Source organism: Plectropomus leopardus, chromosome 9 (assembly GCF_008729295.1).
Source record: "Plectropomus leopardus isolate mb chromosome 9, YSFRI_Pleo_2.0, whole genome shotgun sequence".
Lineage (NCBI taxonomy): Eukaryota > Metazoa > Chordata > Actinopteri > Perciformes > Serranidae > Plectropomus > Plectropomus leopardus.
Window position 1 is genome coordinate 16,226,743 of NC_056471.1, and position 15,773 is coordinate 16,242,515.

Genomic DNA, 15,773 nt, shown 5'->3' on the forward strand with positions numbered 1-15,773 from the left:
TCTCATGTCTGCATGGTAAATATGAAGCTACTGCCAGCAGCAGTTTAGCTTTGCTTTGTATAAACACTAGAAACTGGGTGAAACAGGTGGCCTGGCTCTGTACAGAAAAAACTAAATTCAACTTTCAGTACCTCTAAATTAACAAATTATATTTTGTTTGTTTAATCCATTTTTAAAAAGTGTAAAATTGATCATTTACCAAAGGGTCAAGAGCTGGATTGTTTCTTGGTTTGGGATCAGTTGCCAGAAAACCAGCAGTAACTGGTGAATAAATGCATTTCCCAAAATGTCAAGCTAATCCCTTTCAAGTCACACAAATGAATGCATTTACAAGAAATGCATTTTAGTGTATCTTTAACATAAAGGCTTTCAGAAGTTTAGTTTGTCTGAGCTATAAACACCACTGTAAGGTGAGTCTGAACTGAGAGCAGAGGGGAAGGTCATCCCCATCGCTTCAAACTGTGGCGCAGGGTCAGAGGGGACCAGGACAGTTGAGAAAGAAGCTGGAGCCACCGGAGCCATCAGAGCCACCGGAGCCTCCGGAGCCATCGGAGCCATCGGAGCCTCCGGAGCTATCGGAGCCACCGGAGCCATCGGAGCCATCGGAGCCTCCGGAGCTATCGGAGCCACCGGGGCTTCCGGGGCCGCCAGAGCCACCGGAGATCTTGGAGCTCTTGGAGTTGAGATCTGGTGAGAAAAAGACAGACATGTCAGTGTGTCACAAACGTTTCAAAGCATTTCAAAGTTTCACAAGCAGGCTCAAAGTGATGCAAAACTGTCTGAACTAATTATAAAATACAGATATCACAATCTGTTGTTTCACCTGTGCCACATGAAGAATACTCATGTCAAATTATGAGGCAGATATGTTGTTACATTAGCACAAACCATATATATATATATATATATATATATATATGGCAATTTTAAATTTACAGATAATCAAACTAGTTTTAAAAATTATTAATTGTTATCTTAACAATTAATTGTTGCACATATCATATCAGCATGTTTCCTATATTAATGACTACCAAATGATTTGTAAACCTTGAAAAAACTCAATCTTAACAAGGTATTCTAATCATCACTTGCAACTTTACAATGGCCATCAAAATGTTTATGGGTGGTTTACAACCCTATTATAGTATTTTTTTATAAAGTGTTATTGTAGAATGTAAAAGTAGTTGAAAAAAATTATATCTTCAGCCAACATGGCTGAGAAGTCCTTAAGGTGTTCAGAAAAAACTAATTCCATGATAAATATGAAAACCCCAAGAGCTCAACAAAAGCTAATTAATGTATTTATTGTATCAATAGGTAACTTGATGTTTAGCATTTTTAAATCATATTTTGCAACATGTACAGCTGGGCCAAATAACATCAGAAATCTAATAAATAATATTTGTCCTTGTGCACACACACAGGGAAGCACAAGTGCTTGTGTGCACATACTTGACACAATACACACTGATGCCAATAGTTTACTATTATCCAGTTGATCGGTGATGGTCAAGCATCAAGAGAAATAGAACTGCACCAGCAAAAGCAGGGAAGACTACAAGCCAGTAAACATGGAGAAATCCATCTATGTGTTTTGAGGATGGATATGCACCCAATGTGTTTGTAAGCCTTAATGACACAATGAGAAGCACAAACAACACGCTAGAAAGCTACTAAACAAGTGAAAATTTTGCAATAGCTGCAACTACACAGCTACAAAAAAAAACCCAATGTGATCTTTAAATAGACGCTGAAAAATACAACTCTACTTTTATATATCAAGTATTTTTTTTTACCGCAGAGTAAGCTGGCGGCACATCCAAAGTAGGATCCATGGGTATCTGCAAAGTGAAGCAACAAACATATTAGTGATGGTGGGAAGATCTTAAACAAAACTACTTAAGGTGTTGAGCCTACAAAAGCAGTTCTCTCTATGAAATGCAACACACTAACCAGAAAAGCGCCTTGCGTTGTAAGAAGACTAGAAAGGCTGTACAAATGCAATCCATTTACCATCTGTCAACCAAAATTTTGTTTAAAAGGGGAAATACTGATTTTCTAATAATACATTTAGCTTATGATGCATCCTATTGATTATCTACATAGCATCAAGTTCTAGCATCACTTGATCATTAGCACCAGTAAACCATTCATGGTAAAGAAACTCTATGAAATTAAAATGGGACTCATTTAGATTGATAGAACAAAGAACTCCTGCACACTGTCTGCTACAATGCAATAATAAGAAATGTGTGAACAAGAACAGCGTTCATCCAACTATCAGGTGCGCAAAGGTTTTGTATTTTGATTTCGTCAGATGCAAAATATAGTCTTCATTCTATCCAGCAAACATTTTGGGAAATGCATTTATGTGTATTATAATGTGATCTTCAAATAGACATTGAAAAATACAACTCTACTTTTATATATCAAGTATTTCTTTACCGCAGAGTAAGCTGGCGGCATATCCAAAGTAGGATCGTTGTGTATCTGCAGAGTGAAGCAACAAAACATATTAGTGATGGTGGCAAGATGTTAAACAAAACTACTTAAGGTGTTGAGCCTACAAAAGCAGTTCTCTCTATGAAATGCAACACACACTAACCAGAGGGCGAGTCGCCTGACAACTTGAGAGGACGGGAGATGGTGTCCCCAAGTGCTTGTTGAGTAGGTCTGGCCTCGCTCTAAAAGGCCCCCTGTCATTCTGAAGTTTGAGTCAAACAGAAACGCAATGGGTAAGCATGACGGCAGGTCCTTTAACTATGCAGTACTGCACACACAGATAAAGCAGCGTTAACACAGAACGTGTGTACCTGTTGGTCATGCCCATCAGATTCAACAGCAGCAGTCTCTATGGTGGCAGCTCCGTCCTCTTTGTCGGAGCTCCCACCACAGCAGCAGCGCTTCACGCAGCAGCAGAAAAGTGTGGCGAGGAAGATACCAATGCCAATACTAAGTTTAGATGGCTCAAAAGCTGGTGCTGAAACAATATCTTCATTAGTTGACAGGAAGAAAATGCATCGCCAACAATCTTGATAACTTATTAATGAGGCAATTTGATTCCAGTCTCTCAATTTCCTCAATTTTGAGGAAATCCTACTTTTCTTTAATTTGTATTACCGTAAATCCTTCTCAGACATCAAAAATAAAGATGTCATCACAAAGCTGAATAATTGCAAATAGGTTATTCAATAACACAGTCATCTGACACTTATTAAAAAACAAAGAGGTTACTTACACTCCATTTCTAGTGCCACCTCAAAGGCTTTGTCGCCATTGAGATCTCTGACAACAAAGCGTCCATTGCATGACGTTTGGAGGTCCTCGTTTGAGATCCCACATGGCTTTAACGGCTTAAACCCTTTACAAATGAAATCATTAAGCAACCACTGCATCCTGCCAGAACGAACGATCACAACGACCTCTGACTCTCTTGGTTCACTGTCGCTTTCTGGGACGAAGTAAATGTTGCAGGCCTTCTCCTCCAAATCAAAAGTTAAGTTGATGCTTTCACCAGATTTTCGTTCATAGGTCCTTATGGTAGCTGGAAGACAGGATACACAAGACCAGAGTACCAAACACTTTTCCTGTACAGTGTTAGTTCTTGGTGCAAGTTTCTGGTTTGATCTTTTGCAAAGCATAGCAGCTGTGATCAGCTTAAAGTAGCAGTTTTACATTTTAGGAAATTCTGTAACTCGTTTTCCTTCAGACAGCTAAGAGGAAATATCACCGTTGATATACCCTGATGTAGACTGCTTAAGTCAAAACATGTTGCTCATCCATTAATTAAAAAAGGACTTTTACTTTCAATCAGAGTATTTAAGATGCTTTTTCAGACTACCAATCTATACCATGGACTTCTACATTAAGTAAGCTGGACAGTTGTTTTTATTTTTATTCAACTATTTGCCCTGTCCTTGAAGAGCAACAACACCTAGTTTATTGACCAAGTGTACCCTTTTTCCTTTTATGCTACAAAATCTGAAAACAATGGGAAATGGCTATCCTTTTCCTTGCCACTTGTCTTGAGGCAGCTTTTGTTACTTTTAGACAAGCTAGCTTCTGGCCCATTTCCTTTCTTCCAGTGTCTCCTGTGCCTTGTGTTTATTGTATAAAATCAGGGAGTTATTAATCTTTTTAATTAAGCCTCAGCAAGAAAGCAAAAAATCAAATCACCCTTATGCATGGAACTGTTCCTTTAAAGATCCGTTGTATAGGATTTAGGGGAGTCTATTGGCAGAAACTGAATCTAATATTTGTAACAATGTTATCAACATTAGTGTGCAATCACTTAAAATGAAAATTAATTGAAAATTAATGTGTTTTTGTTACCTTAGAATGAACTTGTCAAATCTACACAGGAAAGTGGCCCTCTTCCAGGGAGCCTATCGTGTTACTACGGTGGCCCAGAATAGGAAACCCAAACAGTGACTCTAAAGGGGGCTATTTACGTATTTTACATTAACAGCCCCCCACACCTGTTCTCTTACACCCTTAAAGAGGGAGGGCTGAGCAGAGTGGCGTTCAGTGGGTTGCAATCTGCAACCTCACTGCTAAATGCCGACAGATCCTAAACACTGGACCTTTATATCAGTGTCAGTTACAATTAATTGCTCGTGTGTTCCAAAATATTTCCTCTAAAATATGGCTACATACACTCCTTCTATCTTGGTAGCATTGGTTTCAATACATCAACTTCCTCTAATTGTCCCTTACTGAAGAAATCCTGTTAGATTGATGCACCTGGGATCCAATTAGTAAACTACAAAAAATTCAGACTGTAAGCCAAAGTGAAGGCTGTTTTGTCAGACTGGTCAATGAGTGAGCATTAGTGTAAAATGCAAAAAAGCAGATTATGCAGCAGAAGCGGTTTCTAATGGCTCTCTGATGCTTTTTGACAGTAACAAGGGGAATCCAAGCTGACCACAGCCACAGTATTCTGCGAAAGATCAAACTTCAAACACTTAAGCGGGAAAGATATTTGAGTTAACAAGTCGATTCTGAAGTATTCACTTTATAAAACAAGAGATTGTTGAGACTTAACCTTGAACACTGACATTTATACACATAAAGCTAAATATAAGGCTTTTAAGACAAGGTGATAATTCAATAACACAGTTATCTGACACTTATTAAAAAAAAAACACAGATTACTTACACCTCATTTCCAGTGACACCTCTAAGGCCGTGTCGCTATTCCCATCTCTGACCTCAAAGCGTCCGCTGCATGACATTTGGAGGTCCTCGTTTGAAATCCCACATGGCTTTAACAGATCAAACCCTCTGCAATTATATTCATCCAAACCCCTCTGCAACTGGCCTTCGCGGACAATGTCAATAGTTGACTCTTGATGGTCACTTTTTGGGAAGAAGTATATGTTGCAGGATCTCGGTTCCAGGTCAAAAGTGATCCTGAGGCGTTCACCTGGTGTGCGTTCATAGGTCCTTGTGTTTGCTGAGACAGGACGCACAAGACAGAGGATATTACAGTAACATGTTAAAGATTATCAAACTATGTTCCAGTATAGTCTTGGTTTTTGGTGGAAGTTTCTAGTTAGTCTTTCACATAGCATCGCAGCTGTGAACTGCTCAATGGTATAAATCCCATATTTTGGTTAGGATTGATACTACTCTCATGTGTGTATGATGAATATGTAGCTACTGCAAGCAGATTGTAACCTTAGCTTAGCATAAAATCTGGAAACAAGGGGAAAAAGCTTGGCTGTGTCTTACACATTCCTCCTCGTCTATGAGAGGCCGATGGTGAGTGTCTCATATCCTAGTTTATGCAGTTTGTCCTAAACTGTTGGCACAAGCTGGCCCTTGTCTGCTTTTTTTCAGCCATGGTAAGGAAAGTTATTTCCTCTTACGGAGGTGCAGGTCGCTCTTGTATTGGCTGGCAGCTGTAGTGTTTGCGGTGTGTTCATATGCAACTTTTTAGCTGAGACACGGGTGACAGGAGGCAACTCATCAGTCAGCTTTTGTTGTTGCTGGTTCTTCGATGTCAGTTTTGCGTGTTTGGCACATAATCTACCCTTTAAATTCAACTTGTCGGTAGTCCAATTCTGTTATCAGGCCAGCTTCTCCTGCTGTTTCCAGTTTTTGTGCTAAGCTAAACCAACTCCTATATCTTAATGTTTACTGTATAGACATGAGAGTGTTATCAATCTTTCAACCCTACCCTCAGCAAGAAAGCCAATAATCAAATTTCCCAAAATGTAGAGCAGTTCCTTTAAATTCATGTCAGTTAGAGTGGATTTCAATGAGGAAACATTTACATTATGTTCATGATGTAAGTTATGTTTACGTTATGTTATGTTCATGTTACAATGTATTTCCTTGAAATAATGTCCTCCAACTGTGAGTGACTGTGTTACTGAATTAATACCTTGTTAAAAAAAAAATAACACTTGTATTTAGCTTTTTGACAATGAGTCATTACAATACTGAGTATTAATACTTTAAGGCTATGTTCTTTCTAGCTTGACCATCATGCATTTTCGACTGATGATTTTGATAAACCCAGTATTACCTTGGCCCGATTGGCCATGGAACCATGATATCATACTAACCTACAGTAAAATTCCACTTAAATGCCTAAAACCAAATAACCAAGACTAGAGTGTAACAGCCATGGTGTTGTGACAAAAATATGTGTCAGAATAGTAAATAAAATAAACTGAGTACCAAGAAGAATCTTCACCTTTTACCTCAAGGGTTTGGGTGGAAAGTTCGTTTAGGTCTCTGTCTCTCATGACGTAGCGACCACTGTCTCTCTGAGTTACATTATGTATTTCATAGAAGATACCACCCATTTCACGCCTCTTGTCTTTACTGAATAGGGAGTCACCCCATTTCCACACGACCGTCACACCTGAGCCGTCCATCGGGGTAAACTCGATGGAGCGAGTTGGTATGGGCAGCACAAGTCTGTGGGTGCGCCCATATAGCTGATAATTGCCATGTGAGAAGCCTAGTGAGAGAAAGGCCAACAGAGATGTTAGAAATGTACCATAGTCCCACCATGTTTTTATTCAAACATTTTGTGCAGCAATATCTCATCTTACAGGGACACTAAATATATATATATTTTTTAAATATGTAAATTACTAGAATAATATCAAATCAATTCTTTTTTAAAAAATGTAATACATTTTGCTGCAATAAAAATGACAGAATCAGTTGAACAGACTGAAAACTCTATCTTATCTTAGTTTTCTGTTGAGAACATCATTATTAGTTGAAAAAAGGTAATAAATTGCAATATATTGCAGTAGTCAGCAAATCGTAACACATTTAAAATCGCAATATTGTATTGTAACCTATGTGATTATATGGTGTCCTGGGACCTCTCCCTGGGAAGTAGGCCTAATAAACCTGGACATACACAGAATATCAACCTAATATTAGGCTACTATGTACAAGCTATGGATTTTAGGAAGTACAAATGTTTATCATAATTCCTATTCTGATTTTTCAATCGAAAAAAACTTTGCAATACCTCAATGCAATAAATGAATAAATACTCATTTAAAGTTAAAGTCCATGCAATCAAAATTCTGCTTGAGTAAAAGCACAAATAGGTGCTTTTCGACAAATGTTTTAGCTAAACTTAAGTGTTCAGTTATGGGCCTTCCAAGATCCCAGGAGTGGATATTATAACTTGAGTGCAAATATATTACAATATACGAGATAAAAAAATCTAATGAGACAAAAACACAATTAGAAAATAATACAAGACACAAAATATGATAAGGTCTCACCTAGTGCTGCAAGACAAATTACAACTGTACATGCTTTTTTGAGCACATTTAACCTACAACAATGCAGTTGTGTATTTAAAATCAAAGCAACTAGTGATCATAGCTGTTAAATAATTATATTGAAGTAAAAAGTACAATAATGTCCTCTGAAATGTAGTCGAGCAGTGTGAAGTAGCATTAATTGGAAATACTCGAGTATAAACAGCTTAACCAATTTCAATGTAAATATCAATATATATCTTGCACTCCAAACATTCTTGTATATAACTTTAACTCCATGGTTCTGTTTCTTGCACTGTTACACTGTTACTTGTGTTACTTGTTTTGTTTTGCACTGTAAGACTCGTACTTTTTATATTTTATATTTGTATCTTCTATTTTATCTGTTTTCTTTTTCAATATTTATGTTGCACCAACCCACCAGAACAAATTCCTCGTATTGTGTTAACTATACCTGGCAATAAATCTTTTTCTGATTCTGATCCTGATTCTGATTTAATTGCACGTGCAGTACTCGAGTGAATGTAGCCTATTTAGTTACTTCCCACCACTTATTGAGTACCACATACATGATGTTAATTACTTAGTTTTAATACTCAGAAGGGCAACGTGGCAAACAGTTTCGCTAAAGCGGGATAAACGTTAACGGTAATTTTTACACTCACCGATACAAACAAAGACACCCAGCAACAATAACGCTAACATCGTCTGCCGCACTTTAAAACCCGCAAACCAGAGTCCAGGTTCAACCGCCGCCGACCAGTTTGAACTTAATCAAGGTCAAATAATGAAAAACATTGCAATATATTCACAATACTAAAGCAATTGTCAAGTGTACATATTCCGCAGTGTCGTCAGGCCCAACCATGGATGTGTTTCCAGGAAGTCCAACCCAAAAGGGCGTTGCTATGGATGGAGGCATGAGGCGTTTAAGTACCGTCGGAAATAACACAACCTGACAGTCCATGAACTCGCCCCTCGCGTATTAGCATGGCTATAGACATTTAGCCCGTGAGCCCAGCGGACGTGCTTATAAAGGCTCTTTAATTACTGAAAAAAAGTTAAATACTATCTCTGAGAGTTCAAGAGTCTCAAATATGTGAAGCAAACGGAGATTGTTGGATTTTTTGAGTGAGGAATTGGGATATTGACGTTTAAATCAAAATATTTCCAGTGTCTGATTCGCACGTGAAGCCATTCTGTCAAGCGTATCATTTTGTTACATAATGGGAAAAAGAATAACAGAAAATGCAGGAAAACTGTTTTGTGTACATAGATTTTCGGCACATAAGGTATGCACAGTACTCACTGTCAGTGTGGTAAATCATTGAATGATGCTGGTGACACTACAGATGGATAACCATCTTACGTTACTGCTGCAGTAGGCTACAGTCATATGCTACAGCAGGGGTGTAGGTCAGTGGGGTCAAACTCATTTTAATTTAGGGGCTGGACCACTAAAGTCATTGCACAATGACCTATTAAAAAAAACACCTTAATCATCAATATGTATAGGTGCCACAAACACATTTTGGCTCATTCCCCAAAGAAAAGACACAAAGAAAATTAAAGGCAGCATGTTTTCACTCTGCCTGAAATGAGAAAAGTTGATCTACAGAAGAATAAATACCTTACTGCATCATATTCATTATATTTTAATATTTTTGAATTGTCATCCGATGCCTAAATTTTGTGTTTTAGTTTACATTACGTAAAGTAAGAAAGTAAGGAAAGCTGTATTTATAGGGCACTTTTTAAAACCCACTGTTATAAAGCTCTTCACAAACACACATACACACCTAAATTTAGTGAATGAATGAAGTTTCAAGAAATAACAATATCGAACACAGCACAATGAGAGACAGACAAGACTAAAACATTGGAAATGAGGGGTCCTCCCCTCTGAAAATTTGAGCATCAAACATTCCTTTTGTCTTCTGGTGATATTCACCAAATTCTTGGTTGAAATGTCTAAATGTGAACGAAAACAAAAAAGTCAGGCATCAGCTGAACATTAGAAATATTAAAACATAATAGAATAAAATACAGTAACGCTCTCAGGCATTCTGTATTGCTTTCCAATATTTATTCTTCTGTAGATCTTCTTTTCTCATTTCATGTGATCCTTGCTGAGTGAAAACATGCTAGCATGATTTACTCATCCTTTACCCATCCTTTTTGGTGTCTTTTCTTTGGGGAAGTAGCCTCCTTAAATGTGTTTGTGACATCTATACACCTACAGTACATCTAATGAGAATGAAGTCACAAAATTTACTCGGTGCCTTGAGATATAAGTATATTTCCATGATTATTTTATTAATACAGGTTGTTTTTGCATCACCACTTTTTTCTAGTGTCAATACTTTTTTGCCTTTATTTATGTTTCTATTGTCATACTAAGAAAAATATTGTGGTTGCTGTGGTCTGCTGATGCAAAATGTTGTGGTTCAGATTAAATCTAATACACTACATACAAAAGTAGCTAAATACAGTTTTCCTCTGAGATGTAACAGTCAAGTGAGACAATTTATTTGGCTTTCAAAAACCAGGAGAAGTCAAAGTACAGTCACACATCTTCACTTACAATTGAGACAAATATTTGTATCATCGAAAAGATTTTCACACAGATTTCATGACCTGCTGATCGGGAAATTTCTCAAAGCCACAGGAAGAGCTTATGGAAAAGAAGCTCCCACTTAAACAAAATTTGTACATACACACAAGAAAAAAAGTGTGAGCGTAACAGTTACAATTATTACAATTATTTTTCTAATTTGAACATGCATCTTCATTTTAGGATCATTTGATTATTTTGTGTTTTTATCTAAATCTCCCTATAAATGTCAGCCTTTGTGAGGAAGTAGGCCTAATAAACCTAGAAATATACAGCATATCACCACAATATCATATATACTCAATATATGTTTGCACTACTACAAATGCTTATAATGATTCATATTATTTTACTCAAGTAAATGTAGCAGTGCCACAATGCAAAAATACTTTTAAGTAAATGTCCATACACTCAAAATTCTACCTGTGTAAAACTACATATCAAGAATTAGATGCATGTTTTAGCTAAACTTAGTCTGCGGTGTGTTCATATGCAAGATCCAAAAAGTGGATATAATAACTTGCGCGCACAAATTATTATCTTGTGCAACATAATGACAAAATCTGATAAAACACAAAACGCTATAAACGTTATTCGAGGTAGAGTACTTTCATTTCACAGCAAAAATGTAAAATTATCCAGATTTTTCACAATGTAATGATAAAAAACACAGAGAAACTCTGCTATATAAGGCATAAGCCACGTTAAAATTGTTTGAAACAAACATATAAAAACATAAGTAAAGCTGGCAACAGTGGCTTAAATTGCTGAGTGTAATTCGTTGATCTCCCTAAGTGTTAAAGGTCAGTTTGCGTCCTAAATCTCTAAACATTTGCTGCAAATAGTCACTTTCAGACCTCATTGTGATATCACCTCTCCTACTGATGATATCATTGGCAGCAAGAAAAGGCAAAGAGTACATTATGCATCAGTACTACCTGAATTTAAAGCACATACATGTATGTTTGTTCTTAATTACATGGCTTTGTTATTCATTACCTGCTAAAAAAATGCCTTCACCATTCGTAGTTAATGAACCTCAATGATTTATGTCTTGTTAATACTTCTTCCCTGTACTGCTGTGAGTTTTCAAGGGTCACGAGAGTGCTGGCCTCAAAGAGGACATCCCATAGAAAAAATTAAGATTCATGGTAAAAACAAGGACTGAGGTAATCATTGAGATTGACAATGTCAAGTATTAAGATCTAAGATCACACTGAAAATTTGATAAAGGAAAAAAAAATCAAATGTGCATAATATCTGCATAAAGTTAAGTCTGGTCGTGTAAAACTGTGTGAATAATATCTTGTTCCTCTACATGGTCTTTATCCCATATACCTATCACCGCCACTTTGCAGTTTGGCTGTAACTTAACTTCACGTGTGTATATCAAACATTTCAATCAAGGTCTAAAATAGCTGTGTTCCCGCTCGTCATGAGGTACAATGGTGAATGCAATTCTGCATCATTTGAATTTTCCTTACAAAAAGTTGAGTTTATCCGAGTTGTAAACATCACTGATGGAGTCTGAACTGAGTGGGGGAGCAGAGGGCAATTTCAGATCAAATCTTGGCACAGGGTCTGAGGAGAGAAAATCGGAGCAGAATGAAGGAGCAGGATCCGCTCCCTGCCCTCCTAGAGGGGCAACCTGGAGAGAAAAGTGAAAAAGATGAATAAATGAGTGTTAATGAAACACTGCTTGAGACATCAAAGACAGAAAACAGCCGCTTTTGAAGGACCAAAAATCAATCCTTGAATGAAGACTGTTGCTACTGTGTCTGAAAACCCATTTTATAACGCTTACCGATAGCTCAAGAGAGGTGGCTGTAGGTTCTGTAGGAACACAAGAATTCGCTGGCTGGTTAGAGTAATCCCCAGCAGGTACTGCAGAATAACTTGGAGCTCCAGGTTGATTCACATCCTGCAATTGGAAGGAAGAAAATGAAGTTAAAATAGCAACATTTTATAAACAGTTGAATGTCCATTTTAGGTGAAGCTATATAGCAGAGTTTCAGGAGCAGGACCACACCTCTACCGCACCTCAACCACGCCTCTTCCGGCTTAAATATCCTCCTAACCCGATCTCCCCCTTTCGTTCTCGTTATTCTGCACCCCCCCCCCCCTCCCTCGATGTCTTTCCTGTTCCTCCTTCTCCCCGTAGGGTCCTAGGGGGTCTGTCGTGTCCGGGAGCCACAGCGGATTCCCACACCGCACTCAACCATCCATTCCAATAATTCAACATCAATGTTTATACCAAATCTACATTCACGTCAATAAATTGTTAAAATTAATTCCGATTGAGGTGTGGTCCTTGCTAGTGAAGAAGTACTTACATGGTAGTACACAGCAGGTGTAGGTGCAGGTGCAGGTGCGGCTGCAGTCTGAGGAGCAGACTGGTCCCTTTTAGAGGAGCTGTTTTTACAACAGCACTTTCTCACACAGCAACAGCAGACAATCACTGCAAATATTGTCCCCACACCAATACCAACATAAACCAAAGTATGATCTGGCTCTACAAGAGAAGAAGACAATGGGGTTATGTTAATTATAATCATGATCAGTCAAAGTTTGTTCATTCATTTTTTCCATAAAATAATGTGCTGTTGCTTACCATCTACCGTCAATTCCACAACCATGGCTAGGTGACCTTGCATATCTGTGAACTCATAACGGCCAGCATCTGCTCTTGTCACAGGATAAATCTCTATGCCGTCAGCTATAACCGTAATCCTCCTTTCATAAATCCAAGGTGGTGAGCCCCAATGATATTCTTTCAGATGACCCCTTTCTACAAATTCTGTTTTCTGAAACAGTTGTGTTTCAGGATGAAAAGTTATCTTCCACGGGGCATTGACTGAAGGATGATTTAAAAAGACCTGCTCGTTCACGGTTGCAACAAGCTGCTTAAAGTGCTCTGTGTGACATAAAGAGAACACTCTGTAACAACATGTTATTAAATACGTAACAGTCTCAAAACTCACATGCAGCTTTTATAAAGTGCCTGACATTACCTTGTACTGTGAGATATATCCTAAACAGCAAAGTGTTGTCTTTTCTTCTGACGTTGTAGTGGCCTATGTCTCCCTGATTGACATTTAGGATCTCCCAGCGATTACGCTTAAACCGCCCTCTGCCTTCCTCACTGATCTGAGGGTTGGTGCGATTCCACAGCACAGTTGGCTGGTTGCTACTGTGTAAGGGTATGAACTCCAAAAATTCAGCCTCTCTAGAAATACTGCACACGAACCTATCCCCGTAATTCCATAGCACCTCTTCAGAACAATCTGAAAAAAAAACACATACCAGAAATAAACAGGGTAGACTTACTGCACGTTTTCTAAAGAAAAAATATTTCCAATAAAAGTTTTCTGATGGAATAGTCATTAAATGCAACAATGCTCTCACCTAAAATTACCAGTTTGATGACATCATGAAGTGTATCGTCGTCATGTGAAACGGAAAAAAATCCATTATCCCTTTCTGTCAAATCTTTGAACACAGCAGAGATAACAGAAACTCTGAAGCGTGGGTCTTTTGCCTGAATTGGAGGACAACATAAATACATTTACTCACAAGAGAGTCAATTCTGTTCAATTAACACGTGGTTTGTTCTTCTGTCATATTGTTGATGTTGCAACGTATGACTGTCAGAGTGGTATTGACGATCATTTAAATGACAGCGCCAAAGCAACTTACCTCCCCCTTATCCATCATTAACCTCGTGGATTTCCCATTCGGTGTGAAATACAGCGGACCATCGAAAAGAGGTGGTGCATAGGACATTGGAAGTTTAAAATCTTTGCCATAGCACACCTGTTTAGTTTGAAAACCAGCACATGAACCTTTATTGAGAAAGACACAAGTGAAAAAGAGATTGCTGGGAGCGAATATTAAGATAAATCTGTAACAAATTATCTGATGACATGTGAAAAACACAAAGTGAGAAATTTAAATTACATGTTGTAGATGTGTGAATATACGGTAACAGGTAATCTATTTTTGTAAGTGTCATGCACCATACCCAAGAATAATCATTTGAAAAATCATAATAGAAAAGGTGTTTGGTAAGTCTTTATCAGGCATGTTGATTAACCTACTCCACAGTGGCAACATGGCACCCTTACACACTTCACGTTTCCCATCAAATGTCACCACATAACCCACGTTTTGGGGCCATTTAAAAAATAACAGATGTAAGCCATCATTTTTTGAGGACACTTTTCAGTCAGTCAATCAGTATCTACTGTTATGTCACAAGAATCATTCTGGAGCTTTAGAAAATCAGAACAAATCAAGCCACAATTAAAAAGTAATGAAACAAAGATACACCCTCAATATCCACGCTGGGTTGTCCCAGTTTTTAAATACTTTGAACAAAAATCTGTTCACCCTTAAATCACCTAAGGACATCCAAAATTAAAGTAGTACATAAAGAAGTAAATCAATAAGGTTAGATGTAAGGAGAAGAAATTGATTTAAATCTATTAAAGCGTAATCATTTTGTAAATGTTTGTTTTTGTTTAATTCAAAAGAATTTATTCAATTTAATCAAATGATTGTCCAAAACTTTTTCTGATAATTAATTAAAAAGTTTGCATAATCAGAGGGGAAATAGCTTAGTGTTGTGTAGGTTTGTGTTGGAGTACGTACTATGCATATTTCCAAACTGAGAGCAAAAATAAATGCACTGAAAATTAAGACAAAATAACAAAGTTTCACCAAGTAAAATAAAAAGGGGGGCGGTAGAGGCTTTTTTACCTGTTGAATTTGATTTCAGCAGTCACATATTCACAGAACAAACCCAAAACATATTTTACACTGCAGTTGCTTTAGTTGCAACAGTTTAAATAACCTAATTGGCATAATTGTATCAGTATAGAGGCCTCTTATACACTGTGTGGAGCCGAGACTTTTTTGAATAAAGAAAAAAGTTGTTAGTTAAATGTCAAATGGGTTAAAACTGCATCGTATTTCCTCTGTGATGCTGTATGATTTATTCTCACCAAACCAAGCGCAGAAAACAGTCCCGAATAACAACAGCATGTCCTGCAGAGAGAGATGTTTTTTTTTCATGAATTAATAAAATTTTAATTGGTAATAGAACAATGTCGTTTCTCTAAAAACAGCGAGCACTATACTCGGAAAATTTGAAAAGCTGGCATGTAATAACTTACTGCAAAGTAACGTTTAATTCCCCCCGTGTCACAAGCTTGTTGTTACTTGCAGGTTTCTCGTCCAGCAGGAAATGTGGACTTGGGCGAGGCTTCCCTCACACTCTGTCTGCGTCATAACTGCGCCATATATGCGCAAACTGCGCATACCAGGCGGTGGTCCTTAACAAAGGTCACAATGTGACTACATGCATTGAATGATTTCTCTTTTTTTATTTCTTCTTT

At 37.6% G+C, this 15,773-nt stretch overlaps 2 protein-coding genes across 3 annotated transcripts; both read right to left on the reverse strand.

The window, feature by feature from the left end:
• Positions 1–292: 292 nt before the first annotated feature.
• On the reverse strand, positions 293–8,632 carry LOC121948078. Of its 2 annotated transcripts, XM_042493340.1 has the most exons (9): positions 8,429–8,632; positions 6,704–6,973; positions 5,159–5,455; positions 3,239–3,544; positions 2,814–2,980; positions 2,606–2,704; positions 2,446–2,490; positions 1,797–1,841; positions 293–687 (listed from the first exon to the last, which is right to left on the reverse strand). In XM_042493340.1, the coding sequence occupies exons 1-9, from the start codon at positions 8,466–8,468 to the stop codon at positions 370–372; spliced, it is 1,587 nt and encodes a 528-aa protein (XP_042349274.1). In that variant the 5' UTR covers positions 8,469–8,632; the 3' UTR covers positions 293–369. The 2 variants fall into 2 exon arrangements, with proteins under 2 accessions (XP_042349274.1, XP_042349275.1); XM_042493341.1 differs by lacking the exon at positions 1,797–1,841.
• A 1,421-nt stretch (positions 8,633–10,053) lies between these two features.
• LOC121948018 lies at positions 10,054–15,669 on the reverse strand. The gene is made up of 9 exons (XM_042493248.1): positions 15,552–15,669; positions 15,381–15,423; positions 14,074–14,219; positions 13,783–13,915; positions 13,389–13,661; positions 12,989–13,291; positions 12,711–12,889; positions 12,182–12,298; positions 10,054–12,025 (listed from the first exon to the last, which is right to left on the reverse strand). The coding sequence occupies exons 2-9, from the start codon at positions 15,418–15,420 to the stop codon at positions 11,858–11,860; spliced, it is 1,359 nt and encodes a 452-aa protein (XP_042349182.1). The 5' UTR covers positions 15,421–15,423; positions 15,552–15,669; the 3' UTR covers positions 10,054–11,857.
• Between the last annotated feature and the right edge of the window lie 104 nt (positions 15,670–15,773).

What these genes read in the sequence shown, in the direction of transcription:
- LOC121948078 (XM_042493340.1), bottom strand. Translation starts at nt 8,468, where the DNA reads ATGTTAGCGTTATTGTTGCTGGGTGTCTTTGTTTGTATCG. An exon ending in CCAAACCCTTGAGGTAAAAG is followed by an intron (nt 5,456 to 6,703) that starts GTGAAGATTCTT and finishes GTCCTGTCTCAG; the next exon opens with CAAACACAAGGACCTATGAA. An exon ending in TGCCGCCAGCTTACTCTGCG is followed by an intron (nt 1,842 to 2,445) that starts GTAAAGAAATAC and finishes TTCACTTTGCAG; the next exon opens with ATACCCATGGATCCTACTTT.
- LOC121948018 (XM_042493248.1), bottom strand. Translation starts at nt 15,420, where the DNA reads ATGCTGTTGTTATTCGGGACTGTTTTCTGCGCTTGGTTTG. An exon ending in CATCAAACTGGTAATTTTAG is followed by an intron (nt 13,662 to 13,782) that starts GTGAGAGCATTG and finishes TTTTTTTTTCAG; the next exon opens with ATTGTTCTGAAGAGGTGCTA. An exon ending in CCACCTCTCTTGAGCTATCG is followed by an intron (nt 12,026 to 12,181) that starts GTAAGCGTTATA and finishes TTTTCTCTCCAG; the next exon opens with GTTGCCCCTCTAGGAGGGCA.